The sequence below is a fragment of the Macaca mulatta genome, chromosome 17, assembly GCF_049350105.2.
Source record: "Macaca mulatta isolate MMU2019108-1 chromosome 17, T2T-MMU8v2.0, whole genome shotgun sequence".
Lineage (NCBI taxonomy): Eukaryota > Metazoa > Chordata > Mammalia > Primates > Cercopithecidae > Macaca > Macaca mulatta.
In genome coordinates this window covers 8,240,007-8,257,287 of record NC_133422.1, presented here as the reverse complement: position 1 = coordinate 8,257,287, position 17,281 = coordinate 8,240,007, and the positions used below count along the sequence as shown (strand labels likewise).

The window sequence follows — 17,281 nt, the reverse complement described above, 5'->3', positions numbered from 1 at the left end:
CTGGATGGAATATATGCAAAGGCAGAATTAAAACAATCATGTTTTGTTTACTAAGTTGTCAAAGGTAAGATGCTCAATAAAAGAAACCAAAACTCAAAATGCTAGTACCTTGTTTTGCCAGTTATCAGAATCTTTGTTGGATCCATAACTCGACATGCCAAACCTGCTGTATGAATGGTACGCAATGCAGAACTTAGTTGGACAATATATGCCCAAATAAGAGACTCTGGCAATAATCCAGCATGTTGCCTGGGCAACGGTCCATCATGTTGACCTATACAGCAAAGAAATCCAAAAAATGACATCTTAAGTAATCAACTAAAAGACTAAAATATTAAAACCAAAATTAGCAAAGATAATTCATGTACACTCATGGCACAACATGTCAATTTATATATGTGTGTGTATGTATCTGTGTAATTTAAGTTTAATCTATTGCCCAAAGGTTCCTGTCCGAGATTATGACTTTTATATTGTTACCAGCAACAGGGCTCTCACTGAAATGCTCTTTTCTGTAACCACATAATTACTGAATAAAAATTATTTAAAGTAAGAATTTATATTTAATTGCTAACCAAATAAATATAAAAACAGAAACTGTAGAGGTTATTCCACTTAAAATGTGGCTGGCTAATCCTACCCTGTATTATTGTTTAGGCATGTGAGAGCTGTTCATTGTGTGGCTTGATGAAAATAAAAGTCTCTACCATCACTTATGGTGAATGTTCGTTTTCCTTATACCACTCGGCCCCCTCTATCACAAAGGTGTATTCTATTAACTCATTAAGTGGTTTTTGATAATATTTTCTAGGTCATTGTTAATATATTGTAAATCAGTAGAAAAGGAGACATATAAATTTAATCAAGATTTTGTAATTATTCCAAGGAATATGTCCTTATATTCTTTTCTTTGTGGAAACAGTTTTGCTATGTTGCCCAGGCTGATCTCCAACTCCTGGGCTCAAATGATCCATATTTCTCAGCCTCCCTAAGTGCTGGGATTGCAGACATGAGCCACTACGCCCTGTCGACCTTATATTCATATTGTTGTAAAACAACCTTTTGTGAATCAGTTATAAAAAGCAACATAATTAAATGGTTAATTATGTACTTACAATAAATAACAAATATGTACTTATGGCTTGAAATAAAATTTCCGGTAAGCAGCACATACAAAATTCAAAAATAGGCCGGGCGCGGTGGCTCAAGCCTGTAATCCCAGCACTTTGGGAGGCCGAGACGGGCGGATCATGAGGTCAGGAGATCGAGACCATCCTGGCTAACACGGTGAAACCCCGTCTCTACTAAAAATACAAGAAAATTAGCCGGGCGAGGTGGCAGGCGCCTGTAGTCCCAGCTACTCGGTAGGCTGAGGCAGGAGAATGGCGTGAACCCGGGGGAGCGGAGCTTGCAGTGAGCCGAGATCGCGCCACTGCACTCTAGCCTGGGGCACAGAGCAAGACTCCGCGTCAAAAAAAAAAAAAAAAAAAAAAATTCAAAAATAATTATCTCTCAATTTGGACAGAAGATAATACACTCTGGAAATATGTGTAAGAAGACTCAAAAAAATGGCACTGGTAACAAATGCCAAGCCAATCTCAAAAATGACTATCAATCGTTTAAATGAAACTATTAATAAATGTAGTAATAAGGAAACAGAGTTTTTACAGCAAACATATATATAGTGCTTACTGTCTGCCAGACTCTGTTCTAGTTGTTTTACTGATATAGACTCATTCTGAATCTTGTATCAATTCCATATGGTATGCTATTCTTCCCATTTTCTAAATTAACATATTTCTTATACTTTGCTATTTTTTTCATTTGTGCTAAGATAATAAATTACATAGTATAGGAAAATGGTAGGCTTTTATGCATGTATGGTATGGTTAGGGAAGTTACGACTACTCAAACAATACTTTAAAGTATTAAAAGGACTACTTCCTATGAAAATGTAAACATTAGTATATTAATCAGTGAACACCAAAAACAGAATAATTACGATTAAAAAATTACTGGAAAAGAATGCTATAAAACAGTGGGTCTCAAAAGAAACCACTCCAGCATTTGGCAACATCTGGAGATATTTCTGGCATTACAATTGGGGTAGAGGGGGATTGCTACTGGCATTCAGTAGGCAGAACCAGGCCCTTCAGTCAGAAGAGGCCACTATAAACATTCTGAAATGCACAAGACAGCCCCCACAAAAATAATTATCCAGCTCAAAATGTCAATACTGCTTAAGTTGAGAAACACAGTTATAAATTAAAGCCAACAGTCATTTCACAGGTGTTACTACCAAAATAAATTGGAGCAACAACTATAGTCATCTATAAGAAAAGTTGTACCACATCCCCTTCCACAAAATTACGCATGTGTCTACAGATGACATAGCAAAAGGAAAAAAATGACCACATTCTATGTTAAATGTGAAACAGCCATGTAACCACAACTTTCTTTTTTCAACTGTCAGAATGCAAAAAGCGAAGTAACAAGTAAACAGAAGTAATCTATTTTTGTCTATAATTAGAGTCTTTAAAGAGAGTTGCAATCTGAAAGATACTAGAATATGGACTCAAATCTTTCTCCCCTCCTCTTTAATTTTCAAGTCAAGAAAATCTTAAAAAGATTAAAAAGCATAATGTGATGCTTCTTTCTTGCCCCCAGAGACTGAGACCTTCCCCAAATACATAAATTAATGAATAGAACATCTCAAAATGGATTTATTTTTCTCTGAAATCATTTACCCTTTAACACACATTTGTTAGACTTCAAGTATTCTGGTTGTTTGCAAAATCTCAATGATAAAACAATTCTTTAAGTATATATTAGAAAGGGGCAAAAAATAAAATATTCCATGTTTAAGGAAAAGTTACTTAAAATTCTATTTTGAAACCTTAGATTAAGTAATATAGAATCCAACCTTCAAACTAAAGCATTTGTTTAGGGAAATAATTATCTAAAGAACAATATAGTCATAGTAGGAATCATTAAATTATATTGAGAGAATATAAAAACTATAGGGAAAATACAATAAAGAAAAGATGTAATATGACATAAAATGTTAAAAACAAAACAATGCAAACAGAGATGAAAACAAAACAAAGCAAGACTGGAAAGAAATGTACTAAAAGATTCATAACGGTTGCACTTAGGCAGGGAAGCCATAAAGACTGTTCCTAACTAAGCTATTGAATTTTCCAAGACACCTTTATTAAGAGAGCATTATAATTTTAAAAGAAAAACATTTTAAAGAGAAAAACAATTTTAACACATTCCCAGTTATTTAAATATCTGATATCTATGTGAGTCTTCAAAAATCTACCTTATCTTAGTAAATATGCAAAATACATTATATCCTAACTTCTTGACCATCAACTCCATTTCTTTGACATCTTTCTTTTTGAAATGTGATATGGTTTGGCCGTGTCATCCAAATCTCAACTTGCATTGTAACTCCCAGAATTCCCATGGTTTTGTGGGAGGGACCTGGTGGGAGATAACTGAATCATGGGGGCAGTTTCCCCGATACTGTTCTTGTGGTAGGGAATAGGTCTCATGAGATCTGATGGTTTTATAGGGGGAAACCCCCTTTACTTGGCTCTCATTTGCTTTTCTTGTCTGCTGCCATGTGAGATGTGCCTTTCACCTCCTGCCATGATTTTGAGGCCTCCCCAGTCACAAAGAACTGTAAGTTCATTAAACCTTTTTCTTTTGTTTATTGCCCAGTCTCAGGTATGTCTTTATCAGGAGCATGAGAACGGACTAATACAAAATGCAACAGTCTTTAAACTAAATGATTACAGGGAAAAATGATACATATTTTAAAGTAGAAAACTACTCTTCCACAGAGCAAAAGCATTAGTCAAAATATAGTTTGCCTGTATCTTTTTCTTACCCCACTTTCTCTTGGTGAAATAGGCATCAGCATTAGGGTCATTAAAGTGTCTGCTCATCATAGTTTCTCCTCCAGCATGGAAATCATATGCAAACACAAGAGCTTAAAATAAAACACAAATACTCATTACTGAAAGCTGGCTTCAAATAATGAAGCTCACTAGCAAAAAGACAAATTACAAGTTACTCACAGGGCTCGGCAAATGCTTTAGTGGTGAATACTTCGCGCAAAGTTACGATATTTGAGTGTTGAATTTTCTTCCACATGTCGACCAACACCATGCACTTTGTGTTAACAAGACGAAAACCTGAAAGACAATTTTTCTACTACAGTAAACTCTAATTGACGTCTCCTTCATATTCTATCAGAAATGGAAAGAAAATGCCATATTATACATTGCTCATGAGGTACTAATTTCCAAATAAAAAATTTCCATTCGTATGTTAAATAATGTATTCAAGAAGGTTTGAATAATCTTAGCCCCAATGATATGATTATAAAAGAAGATAACTGATCTTCCTTACCATGTATCCTCCGAAGGCAATATGGCAGATCATCTTTGCTATTTACAGCTTTGTAGCAAGATGTAATATACCCAAAATTACTTGATTTCTGTATCCGGTTGGGAGGTGGCAGTGGTTCTAGAGGAAATAGGCTATGGTAGCTGTCAACCTCTGTAGGAACTGCTAGAGTAATTCATAAGAAGACTTGAAAATACAGACATTCATAAATCTTTCTCAAAAATATAGAAGAAATCATATTTACTATAAACGCCTTGTATATCACAATGTGCTCTTGTATTATAGAATAAACATAACAATTCCATAAGACAAACTAGCTTCAGTATCAATAAAAATAGGCATTATGACAAAATAACCAAAGAACAACTAAAGTTCATGCATTCAAAAACATTTTCTTTTATAGCACAATACAAATTTGTTTCTCAGAAATAATTTTTATAAACAATTTGAGTTAACACTTAGAGATAAATTTTTTTATATAACATAAACATGTTATCAGGTTTATAATCAAAACGACATGTATTTTTTAATGATTCAAATACAATCATGTTTTCCAATTGAACACCAACTTATACTTTTCACTTTGTTAACTGTCTTGAATGACTTCGGAATGCTCACAATATTTTAAGTGAACGGAAGATAACCCAACATGTAGTACAGCCATAGTAAACTAACTAGAAGAAAATATAGCAGATGGCATCAATGGTAACCTTTTAAAGGGAGGGTTATTATTCTTTTCTTTACATTATTTGGTATTTGCCAAATGTTTTATAATATACATGTTTAACACTATTTTTAAAACATGGTATTATGTCTGTTAAAAAAAACCTACAAACAAAAACAACTGATAATTTTTGACCTCTGACTGGTAAGAAACACAGATGAAACCCTATTAAGAAAACTAATTCCAGAAGACAGGCTCAAAATGATCCTTCCTCTGCATTTGCCAAATACTTTATGCTCATTATTTCTTAGTTCTCACAACAATCCCATGAGGTATAATTCCCTATTTCATAAATAAAGATAATAAGGATTGCATAGCTGAGAGAGAAAGGTAGGATGCAAACCCAGGACTTTTTGATTCTATAATCATAATCTCTACATGGCATTTGGGCCATAATGAAAAACAAATATAGAATGATTAAAATGTCATCAAGTGGCATGTTCTACTTAAATAAAGGCAGTATACTGCCATGTGTCATGGCATGTGACTACAGTCCTAGCTACTTGGGAGGCTGAGGCAGCAGAATCACTTGAACCCAGGAGTTGAATTCAGCCTGGGCAACATTTAAGACCTTATCTCTTAAATAAATAAATAAATAAATAAATAAATAAATAAATAAATAAATAAAAGCAATATAATGGAAGAATACACACAAGTGAATACAGTTGTAACTTTTACTTTTGTGCATTTACCTAGTTTGTATTTGAATGAACACTATGTCCATAAGGAAGTCAAATAATAAATTTTACTTTCCAGCTATTTCATTTATTAAGGAGCACTTAATACAGGATTAATTTCAAATCAGTAAAATATACTGAGCACCTACTATGTACTAATGAACCTAAACTAAAGAAATATACATTCTTACCCTCAAGAGGCCTAGAGAAAAATAAAGAACACAGATTTATATAAAACATGTAAGAGGTAAAGTCCCCATTTAAGAAGTACAATTCGCAATGACACTGGTTCTTAAACGTCAGCACCTGTCACAATCACCTAAAGCCTTGTTAAAACATAGTTTGCTGGGCCCCAATCCCTGAGTTTCTGATACAATCTGAAGTGGGATCCAAGAACTTACAATTCTAACAAGTTCCTAAAAGTCAATGAAAATGAGGCCTCTGGTTAAGGAATCATACTTTGAGAGCTAATACACTATGAAAATACAAAGAACAGAGCAATTCCCAAGGATATTAGGCACTCGTTTGCTATGGGGTTGCTAGTAAATTATTACAACTTACAAATCAATGGTGTTTAACTGATATCCCTTGGAAAGCAATTTGGTTCTATGTACTAAACTTTAAAACCACTTCTACTTTACATTTTCTTTCTGTCTTTTTTTTGTAGACAGAGTCTCACTCTGTCACTCAGGATGGAGCGCAGTGGCACAATCTCACTGCAACCTCCACCTCCCGGATTCAAGCGAGTCTTGTGCCTCAGCCTCCTGAGTAGCTGGAATTACAGGTGGGCGCCATCACACGTGGCTAATTTTTGTATTTTTAGTACAAATGGGGTTTTACCATGTTCGCCAGGCTGGTCTCAAACTTCTGACCTCAAGTGACCCACTCACCTTGGCCTCCCAAAGTGCTGGGATTACAGGTGTCAGTCACTGCGCCCGGAGCTGTTTTCTTTTTTATATATTTTTAAAAGAGCATCAGTTGATCAATTATGTACATTTTTTATGCTTAAAAGTAGAAATAATTATAAAAGTATTTCTGAATTATACTGAATCTATATATACATCAGTTTAGAAATATTTGAAGTATTTCTTCTAAGGAAAAAAATATTTCCTACAGAAGAAAAAAATTAAGTAGATGAATATGTTCCTGCACTGTAATTCATGATGCCAAAAACTATATGATCAAGTGTCAAACGGTTGAACCATAATGTAAACAAATGCTAAGCATGAAGGGATAGTCAGAAACATAGGGCGGTGTTTGTTTGAAAATGTCTTAAGTTGAAAATTGTGTGCGTACTGATGAATGATGTAAAGTACTCATGGATAGCCGAAAGAGAATGTGACAAAAAAATTTTAAATCTTTTATCATCACTGCAAATGCAGATAAAATTAGTTTTTATTTTTTAAAGTATTTTAAAAGTAGATAAAATACATTCATTTATATTTTACAATAGGAGTTTTAGAGGTCTGTTTTAGACATATAAGTTCTTAATTTATTTGAAGTTGACTTTTTAATGTGGCTTGAGATAATCACCCAATTTTATCTTGTCAATATAGAAAACCATTTTTTGTGGTCAAGCACAGTGGCTCATGCCTGTAATCCCAGCACTCTCAGGAGGCTGAGGCAGGTAGAGCACTTGCGTCCAGAAGTTCAAGACCAGCCTGGGCAACATGGTGAGACCCTCTCTACAAAATATACAAAAATTAGCCAAGTGTGGTGGTGTACACCTGTAGCCCCAGCTACTTGGGAGGCTGAGGTGGGGGAATGCTGAAGCCCAGGAGTCAGAGGTTGCAGTGAGCTGCGATCACACCACTGTACTCCAGCCTGGGTGACAGAGCAAGATGCTGCCTCAATCAAAGTTTATTTTTTTAATTAAAAAACCAAAAACCATTTTTCCAATGCTTTCTTTTCCCCACTGATTTGCCACCTTTATCACAGAACGTGTCTGGGCTCTCTGTAATCTGTTCCATTAATCTGTCTAACCCTGTGTCATCATCACGTTTTAGTTACTGTAGACTCAAATCAAACCTCTCCTTCCCTAATACACAAACAAATTCTTCATATGAACATAAATAACAACCATACTCTTCAAAGCACCTTGGATAGTCTTGGCCCTTTATTCTTTGATACATTTTATCATACTTCATGAAAAGATTTGACTGGAAGTTATGCTTTCACTGGAATTCTACTGGATCTATATGTCAGTTTAGAAAAATTGACATCTTACTTGTTCTGTCTTCCTAATCATGAGTAATCTCTACTAATCTACAGAATTTCACTTTACATTATTTAATACTTCTTAATGAATAAATCTCCCCTGCTGAAATCTTACCTATCTTTTGTTGTATTTATTCCTACATACTGATATTGCATTTTTAAACAGCATTTGCTTTTAATTATATTTTGAAGTTAACTGGGTACTGGCCTACAGAAATGCAACTGATGTATTAATCTTATATCCAGCCATTTTCTACAGTTTGTTATTTCAAATAATGTCTAATCTGCAGTCACATGATTTATAGATGGCAGTTCTATTTTCTCCTTTCCAGTCTTTGTGCCTTCCATTTTTTTTCTTTTTAAACTTTTGCAAAACCTGGCTAAAGCCTCAAATACAATATTAAACAGTTAAGAAAAATTCCAAGATGAATATTTCAAAGGTTATGACAAGTAAGTTCCTTCCCACCTTACCTGGAAAGATCCATCTTAAGAAATAACAGCCATATTTCTTTTAATTCTTTAGCAATCAAGAGACAACACACACTAGACTATGCTGAATTCCTGATTACAACCAGGCATTTTGAGATGATCTTTATGGCAAATGTGTTCCTACTGTATTATTTATGAAATTTTACTAAATTATATCATACTTCATTTATACAGAGTAAGCTAAGGAAAGATATTTTAATATGCTTTAAGAAATATCGTGGTACAGTCTGAAAAACTTTGGTTTAAGTCTGGAATCAGTCAGTTATTTACCAGCCATTGGTTCTAAAGGTAAGTTACTTAACCTGCCAACTTCAGTATTCCTCATATGTAAAGTGGAAATAATATGTCACAGGATGTTTGTGAGGCATAAAGTAAGACATGTAAAGTATTTAATTAGTATACTGTCTGGCACACAGTAGTCTCACAAATGGTACTAATAACTACCATCCTCTCCTGCTTAAGAACCCATGCTTTATTAAGTTACAGGAGATAAAAATATTCTAGTGCACAGTAAATCACCATGAATTCTAAAACTATATACACTTTTTATGAACATACGTAAAATTAACAGAAATAAACTAGATGATCAGTAGTATCTTGGGGCTGTTCTTTCTTTCTTTTTTTTTTTTTTTTGAGACAGGGTCTCACTCTGTCACCCAGGCTGGAGTGCAGTGGGGCGATTATAGCCAGCTCACTGCAGTCTTGACCTTGAGGGCTCAAGTGATCCTCCTGCCTCAGTCTCTCCTGAGTGGCTGGGACTACAAATGTGCACAACCACGCCGAGCTCATTTATTTTTTGTAGAGACATGTTCCCACTATTTTGCTCAGGCTAGTCTCAAACTTCTGGGCTCAAGCAATCCTTCCGCCTCAGCCTCCCAAACTGCTGGGATTACAGGTATAAGCCACCACGCCCAGCCTGGAACTCTTCTTAGTAATGCATAAAACATGTACTACCACATAAGAATTATAACAGCCTTTAAAAGAGAGGAAGGATCAACTTGCATTTTACCTGGCATATCTGCTTGATCAATTTGAGCCATTGTTATTAAATGTCTGTTGATCAGCTCCTATGAAACAGAAATAAGTATATTTCTATTTAAACACAGATTCTGAACCCTGGATTTCCTATTATAATTAAATAACCTAAATATTAATATTTTTGCCATGTGCACTTTTTAAATATTAAAATCATGAAACAACATTTCTAAACATGGTAAAATGTCTGAACTCCAGGCCCAGATAGACTTAGACTTGCCCATAATTAAGACTGAGTTTAAGTAGCTGTGCCACTTACACACAGGTAGCTGGGCTACCCAAAACACATGACTAACACTGTGGCTGAAAATTCAAGGTCTACTAGTAAGCTGGTAATAATTAATTTAAAAAGCACTATACTGGTAGAACTCACTTCTATGAAACAAAAATATTTCTGAGAATCTGAGTGTAAAGTGAAATTCTACATATCAAATAACTAGTTGTTTACCAAAAATTAAACAAAACACTTTTGTAAAACATTCTTTTAAAAAAATATTGAGCTGTCTTAAAAGTTAATTCCTGGGCCAAACTACTTATTTTTAACCTACACCTATTAGAAGAATACTGTTAGAAACCATTGAAATTATTTATATACTTCAAAGAGCCTTTTCAATAGAAATAAAATGAAGTACAGAAGAGCGAACCATTTAAATAGCTATTCTATGTTTTATATCCTAACACAAAATTTATTTGAAATTTTTTTGAAAGACAGGTTTCCTTAAACACACCAATTAAAACTTATAAATTCAATGTGCTTTACTACAGCATATTTGATTAAATAATATGATTTGAAAAGAGCTCTGTTCTTTCCTCTGTTCACTAAAGCACAGGAGACATTAAGTATTCTTACTATGAATTCTGAAAGCATACCTGTCGGAGTTCATCAGCCATGAAGAAGGAAGGTGCATTTGCTTTCGGTTGCATATAAGCAACGTGAGGTGCAGTCGGAGGATAAATATGATAGTTTGGAAACACCTAAAAAGGTAGGAAGGGGGTAAATATAATCACTATTTTTCTTTCTTTTTTTCTTTTTTTCAGACAGTGTCTTGCTCTGTCGCCCAGGCTGGAGTGCAGTGGCGCAATCTCGGCTCACTACAACCTCCGCCTCCCGGGTTCAAGTGATTCTCCTGCCTCAGCCTCACGAGTAGCTGGGATTACAGGCACCCGCCATCATGTCCAGCTAATTTTTCTATTTCTGTAGAGACAAGGTTTCACCACATTGGCCAGGCTGATCTTGAACTCCTGACCTCAGGTGATCCACCTGCCTCGGCCTCCCAAAGTGCTGGGATTACAGGTGTGAGCCACCATGCCCAGCCTCACTAATTTTTCATAATCGATAAGCTTTATCAGTGTTTTGATAAAATTTTAATCTTTACATGATAGTAATAAATTTTAATACATTTTAAAGCTGTAAATAATATTGAAGTAAAAACCTCAGAGAATAGCTGTTATAGAATACTTTCTGAAAGAATTTCATATTAAAAATAATATTTCAGCTGGCACGGTGGCTCACACCTGTAATCCCAGCACTTTGGGAGGCTGAGGTGGGCGGATGACCTGAGGTCAGGAGTTCGAAACCAGCCTGACCAACATGGAGAAAATCCGTCTCTACTAAAAATACAAAATTAGCCAGGTGTGGTGGCACAAACCTGTAATCCCAGCTACTTGGGAGGCTGAGGCAAGAGAATCGCTTGAACCCGGGAGGTGGAGGTTGCAGTGAGTGGAGATCGCGCCATTGCACTCCAGCCTGGGCAACAAGAGCGAAACTCCGTCTCAAATAAATAAATAAATAAATAAATAAATAAATAAAAATAATATTTCAGTAATCAATTAAAAATCTAATGAGCCAGGATGGCCAACATGGTGAAACTCCATCCCTACTAAAAATACAAAAATTATCCTGGCTAACATGGTGAAACCCCGTCTCTATTAAAAATACAAAAAATTAGCCGAGTGTGGTGGCACGCACCTGTAGTCCCAGCTACTCAGGAGGTTGAGGCAGAATCATTTGAACCCAGAGGCGAGTTTGCACTACTGCAAACTCGTTTGCAGTGAGTCGAGATTGCACTACTGCATTCCAGCCTGGGTGACAGAGCGAGACTCCATCTCAAAAAAAAAAAAAAAAAAAAGTTAGCCACGCTTAGTGGCAGGTGCCTGTAATCCCAGCTACTCAGGAGACTGAGGCAGGAGAATCGCTTGAAACTGGGAGGTGGAGGCTGCAGCGAGCCGAGATCATGCCACTGCACTCCAGCCTGGGTGACAGAGCAAGACTCTGTCTCAAAAAAAAAAAAAAATAAATAAAACCTAATGAGAAAGAAAACATTTCTTCAGATACAATAAAATTTAAGCTCCACTGAGAAGACAAAAGTAGCTCTTTGGAAGAAATGTCACATAGTCAGCCTTCTGTATCCCTGGGTTCTGTATTCAAGGATTGGACCAACCATGGGTAGGAAATATTCAGGGGAAAAAAATGACAACACAACAATAAGAAGTAATACAAATTAAAAATACAGTGTAACAACTATTCGCAGACCACTTATACTGCATTAGGTATTATAAGTAATCTAGAGATAATTTAAAGTATACAGGAGGATGTGTATAAGATCTACACAAATACTATGTCATTCTGTATCAGGGAATTGAGCACCCAGGAATTTTGCTATATGTGGGAGTCCTGGAATCAATCCCCCTTGGATACTAAGCGGCAACTATACAAACAGTTCATCACCACTTTTTGAAAGCAACTGGGAGCAAGGAAGGAGAAATTAAAGGTGTTTGGGTACTGGGAGGTAACAAAGGAACATTGCCCTGACTGCCCAAAGGATTCTCCCCTTCACAGGCATTTTGTGGCCAAACTAAACAAAGTGTTATTCAAACCCATTCTAGGTCAGCAGGTTAAGTGAACAGAAGGATACAATAATACATTTACCTTCCAAGCAAACTACAATAAAGTTACTACATCAGCTTCCAGCTTCTTGTCTTTCATTCTTCCAACTGGACTCATCCCACCACCCTTTCTTCTCTTTATCACTCTTTTCTCTCTCTCCTTCACTGGTCCATGATACAAAATCAAAGTTCAGTTTTAAATATCTTTTCTATTTCTTCATTCTTTCATTTTAAACAATGAAACTGTTTTTCTCTTTTAAAAACTAATTCAGCTGATTTGTGCTGCCTCAACATGACTGCTCTGATCTAGATCTCAACTAGGAAGCAGTTTTGTGATACTTGTAAGGTTTCCTTTAGCCTGTGTCTGCAGGAAGAGTAATATCTCTTTTTTCTCGTGTTGGTTTCCTTATATAACAGCATAGTTTAGGCTGGACACAGTGGCTCACGCCTGTAAACCCAACACTTCAGAGGTCAAAGTGGGCGGATCACTTGAGGTCAAGAATTTGAGATCAGCCTGGCCAACTGGGTAAAACTCCATCTCTATTAAACATACAAAAGTTAGCCGGGCATGGTGGTGTGCGTCTGTAGTCCCAGCTACTAGGGAGACTGAGGTGGGAGGATGCTTGAACCCAGGAGGCGGAGGTTGCTATGAGCAAAGATTGCACCACTGCCCTCCAGCCTGGGTGAAAGAGGGAGAATCTATCTCAAGAAAAAAAAATAATAAATAATAATAATAATAATAAATATATATATAGTGTGTGAGGGGTAAAAACATTATTAAAATGTGCCATATTTAATCTCTATAAAACTGGTGGAGGTAAATTTAATCTCTATAAAATTGGTGGAGGTAATTTTGTGCCAAGAGCCTCCATATACATTAAACTAAATTTCTTTCTACAAATAAAATTAAAAGGTAAATGATTATAAAACATAATAAACGAAAAAGGCTAAAACACTCATGGATTCCTTATTTGAAAGAACAAAAAGAAGTCTCTACCTACCTATTTTTTTGATCTTCTGTTTGGAAAGTGGTTCTGTGATAATGTTTGAAAGATTTCTGATTTTTAAAAAGCCCACAAAACTGTTAGCTATTTTATTATTTTTAAAAAGCAGTTTACATGACTTACAACTATTTCTATAAATGTTTTCACATCTATTTCTCATAGAATAGTTAGGTATTAATATCCTTATTTTACAATTGGAGAAACAGTTTCATAAGTACATAGATTCACGAGTCTAAAAACAATGTGGAGCAAACAAAAAAAAGAAGTATGCTTTCTTTTCACTCAAATTCTCTTAGTAAAATATTAAATTCAATCAAAATAAGTTAACTTTGAGGATCAAAACGGCATATTGAAATCCAAATAATGTTTCATATTAGCCTATCATCTATGACCGTCAAATGTCTATAGATTAGATCAGCTTCCGTTATTTTAATGTAGCAATCCCCAACCTTTTTGGCACCAGGGACTGATTTCACGGAAGACAATTTTTCCATGGACAAGGGGGTGGGGGTGAAGGGATATTTTTGGCATAATTCAAATGCATTACATTGATTGTGCACTTTATTTCTATTATTATCACATTGTAACATATAATGAAATAATTATACAACTTACCATAATATAGAATCAATGGGAGCTTGTTTTCCTGCAACTAGGCAGTCCCATCTGGGCGTGATGGGAAACAGTGACAGATCAAGGACTAGATTCTCATAAGGAGCACACAACCTAGATCCTTGGCATGCACAGTTTACAACAGGGTTCATGTTCCTATGGAATCTAATGCCGCCACTGATCTGACACAAGGAGGAGCTCAGATGGTAATGAGAGCAATGGGGAGTGGGTGTAAATACAGATGAAACTTCACTTACTTGCCCACTGCTCACCTCCTGCTGTGAGGCCTGGTTCCTAACACTGGTCTATGGTTCAAGGATTAGGGACCCCTGTTTTAGTGGACTCTGGCTTTCTCACTCATGAGGCCTTCATCTACTACTTATTTTTCTAGGGTAAATAAAATAATTTTTGAATACGGACGAAGTAATGAAGCTAAAAAAGGTACAATTTACATAACATGGAATCCTTCCCTCTCCTTTTCCATTCATTCTCGCCCCCTTGACTCCTGTCCCTTCTCCCTGTCCTGGAACATTACTAATTGACTCTGATAAGAAATCTTTCTTTCTGGCCATGTTCTTCCTCTCTTGGTCTTCATATTCATGTCTCCTCTGGGGCCACCTCTTCCCAACTGTTTCATGATTCTTCTCTCACTTCATCACCAGTCCTTTGGTAACTCTTTCCTCATCTATAATCATGGCTCTCTTTGGTCTGACTCTTCTACCTCCTTAGCAAAGAGCCATACTGCAGGCCCCTTATCACTATGTGTCACTCCACCATCCACAGATCTAGCTGTTAAATAACCACCTCATCTGAAATAAGGGTTTATCATTGATTTGCTTCCAGTAACTACTGAGGACATACCATCTACTTTTTCTAGCTTCTTACTAGAGGTTAAACTATCTATACCTAAAAACAAATGTCAGCAGGCATCAACTCCAGCTAGTACAAGGTAAACCCATAAGCAAAACATGCCATAGAGTACTAAAGTAAGAGCATGGATATAATCTAATTTCTGATTAAACCAGATTAGTCTAAAACTAGAGTTATTAGTAAGGCAGAACTAGATAAATTTGAAGAGTTGAGAAGAGACTAGACTTCTCATCTAAGTGAGAAAATGAAATACTTTTTTGCATCACAATAAAAAGCTGCAGGAGGGGGTGGACCACCTCATTACTAAAAGGACCTGTTACAAGAGAGTACTAAAATGTCCTCTTTAATGCAAACATACCATTCCAGTCAAAGGTGCTGGAGTTGTGTCTGTATAGAAGTAAGTCGTTCCACCAACAGTTTCCTTTTGGATCACCTGACCAGAAGATGGAGTCTGAGAAACAGGATTATTAACAGATGTAGAGGCACTAGAAGGCACCATGTAACTTGCTGGATTTGGAGTGTGACTTCTTCTTCTGGGAGCAGGAGAAGTATGTGGAGTAATCTTGGGGGAATGAAGAGGGGAAGACCCAGCAGACAACGACATTCCTGAAGAAGATGTAAAAATGTTTCTTAATGGAGCAATAATTGGTTTTAGAGAAAAAGTCTGGAAAATAAAATGCAAACATTCATTTGGAAGAAACATCATCTTTGGGATCTTAAGTGCACAAAGATGAAGGAAATAATTTTATCTTGTTTTGTTGTAGAAAAAGCTCTGACTAAAGCAAATGTAAAGTTCTTTTTTCAAATGTAGTTATTCCCAAATATGTTAGCAGATTTATTGTAAGAACAGTCTCCTCCATATCAAGGTTTACATCACAAACTTTAATAGCAAGAATGACCAAAAATTTAATAAATTAATGGAAGGGTGGGAAGTAACCGAATTGGGGCTCTTTATAAAATTAAGCCTTTTATAAAAGAAAAACTTTTATAAAAGGCATAATTCCTTTTTTATTAAGAATCATTAACAATACAAATAGCGCATTCCCCAAACATATTACAGTATTAAAAATTCAAATTATCTATGAAGAGCTACTAGATTTCATTCAGCCAAATATAATTAACAAAATTGTTTGAAAAAGCAAAAAAAAAAAAAAAAGTTGAAATACATAGCAGCTTAAGTGCCATATGTTTAATATCAAGCAGTCTGTTGTTCTGATGCCTTTTTGTCATTAACTCTAAACAGGCATACCCTGAAAATTTCTACAGATGCGTACTATTTAAAATTAGGCCAATTGATACCATTATGTTCTAGAGGAACCACCACAACCAATAAGAAACATTATGTGCAGAGCACCCTCTATCATTGGAGAAAGGGAAAGGACAATTGTCTTTACCCTTCAGGAGATTCCAAGCTAGCTGAGAAAAAAAGACCAGGTCACATGTAAAAGACATAAAATAACTTAAAAAAATATATATATACACTAATGCACTACAACTACATGCATAAATGCTGATGAAATGCAAATTAATTAAAACCAGGTAGAGTTAATCAAAGGCTTAATGGAGTGATCAGTTCTGAGCAGATTAAAAAGGGTATTTAGAGCAACAGTTACTCTTCCTGAAAAAAAAGAGCTTATCCAGGAACTGTTTTCTGGCTATTTGGTGAATGCCTAAAAACCTTCAACACTGAGGTAATATGCCACCTCACAATACAAGAAAAGGGTTACCAAAAAATGCCTCTAGTCACAAAATTATGATTACCAGGGATATGAGTTTCAATGTCTAATAATTCATAAGATACCAACATGTTTTCTGAAAACATGTAGGTGAACAAAAATAAGCAGAGAACTGAAGTAATACTTTTCTTTTCTCTGAATAGCCCTCTGTACTTTCTGAAGAGCCTCAACATAATTATTTCTGGTTTTCTGAGCAACTAAATAGGCAGGTGAGGTAAGTCGGGCTATAAACACCACAGGACATACATGCAAAGTCAACAGCAAAGCCAACACTCAAACTCAACTCTACGAATTCCCAATCTAGTACTCCCACTACTATAACACAATGTCTACTGCATTGAGATTAAAATAGGATAGGAATTCTCAAGTTATGTCTCAAATGTGTGTAAAAGAAAATTAAACCCCAAACTCCTTAAAAAAAAACTATGAAGCCAAATTACTATATTGATATAAACCTTTTATTTTTTAAAAACTATTCCAGAGCTCTGTTTCTAACTCTATATTGTACATTTAATTAAAGGTTAATCCATACAGCAAAAATTATATTAGACTATTATCAATGGATAAAAACTTCCTACTTGTCTAAAATAAAATGCATTTTAGACAGTTTTT

At 35.5% G+C, this 17,281-nt stretch overlaps 1 protein-coding gene and 1 long non-coding RNA gene across 12 annotated transcripts in view; one reads left to right on the top strand and one right to left on the bottom strand.

The window, feature by feature from the left end:
* The window catches only part of PAN3 (poly(A) specific ribonuclease subunit PAN3), a 159,186-nt gene that overhangs the window by 23,870 nt on the left and 118,035 nt on the right, over positions 1–17,281 (bottom strand). For 7 of the 11 annotated variants that reach the window (XR_013407810.1, XR_013407808.1, XR_013407814.1 and 4 more), the window contains 7 exons: positions 15,292–15,539; positions 10,432–10,536; positions 9,536–9,593; positions 4,423–4,584; positions 4,089–4,205; positions 3,899–4,000; positions 109–274 (listed from right to left, as the gene is read on the bottom strand). Coding sequence is in view for 5 of the 11 variants with exons in the window: in XM_001097210.5 (XP_001097210.5) it covers positions 109–274; positions 3,899–4,000; positions 4,089–4,205; positions 4,423–4,584; positions 9,536–9,593; positions 10,432–10,536; positions 15,292–15,539 (958 nt within the window). In the remaining 6 variants the exon portion in view is untranslated. The remainder of the gene's footprint in view (positions 1–108; positions 275–3,898; positions 4,001–4,088; positions 4,206–4,422; positions 4,585–9,535; positions 9,594–10,431; positions 10,537–15,291; positions 15,540–17,281) is intronic. The other 4 variants (XR_013407812.1, XR_013407809.1, XM_015120798.3 and 1 more) reach the window with 1 other exon arrangement.
* Positions 9,913–11,343, top strand: LOC144336220 (uncharacterized). The gene is made up of 2 exons (XR_013407824.1): positions 9,913–10,673; positions 11,272–11,343. It is a non-coding gene; the product is annotated as an uncharacterized LOC144336220 (long non-coding RNA).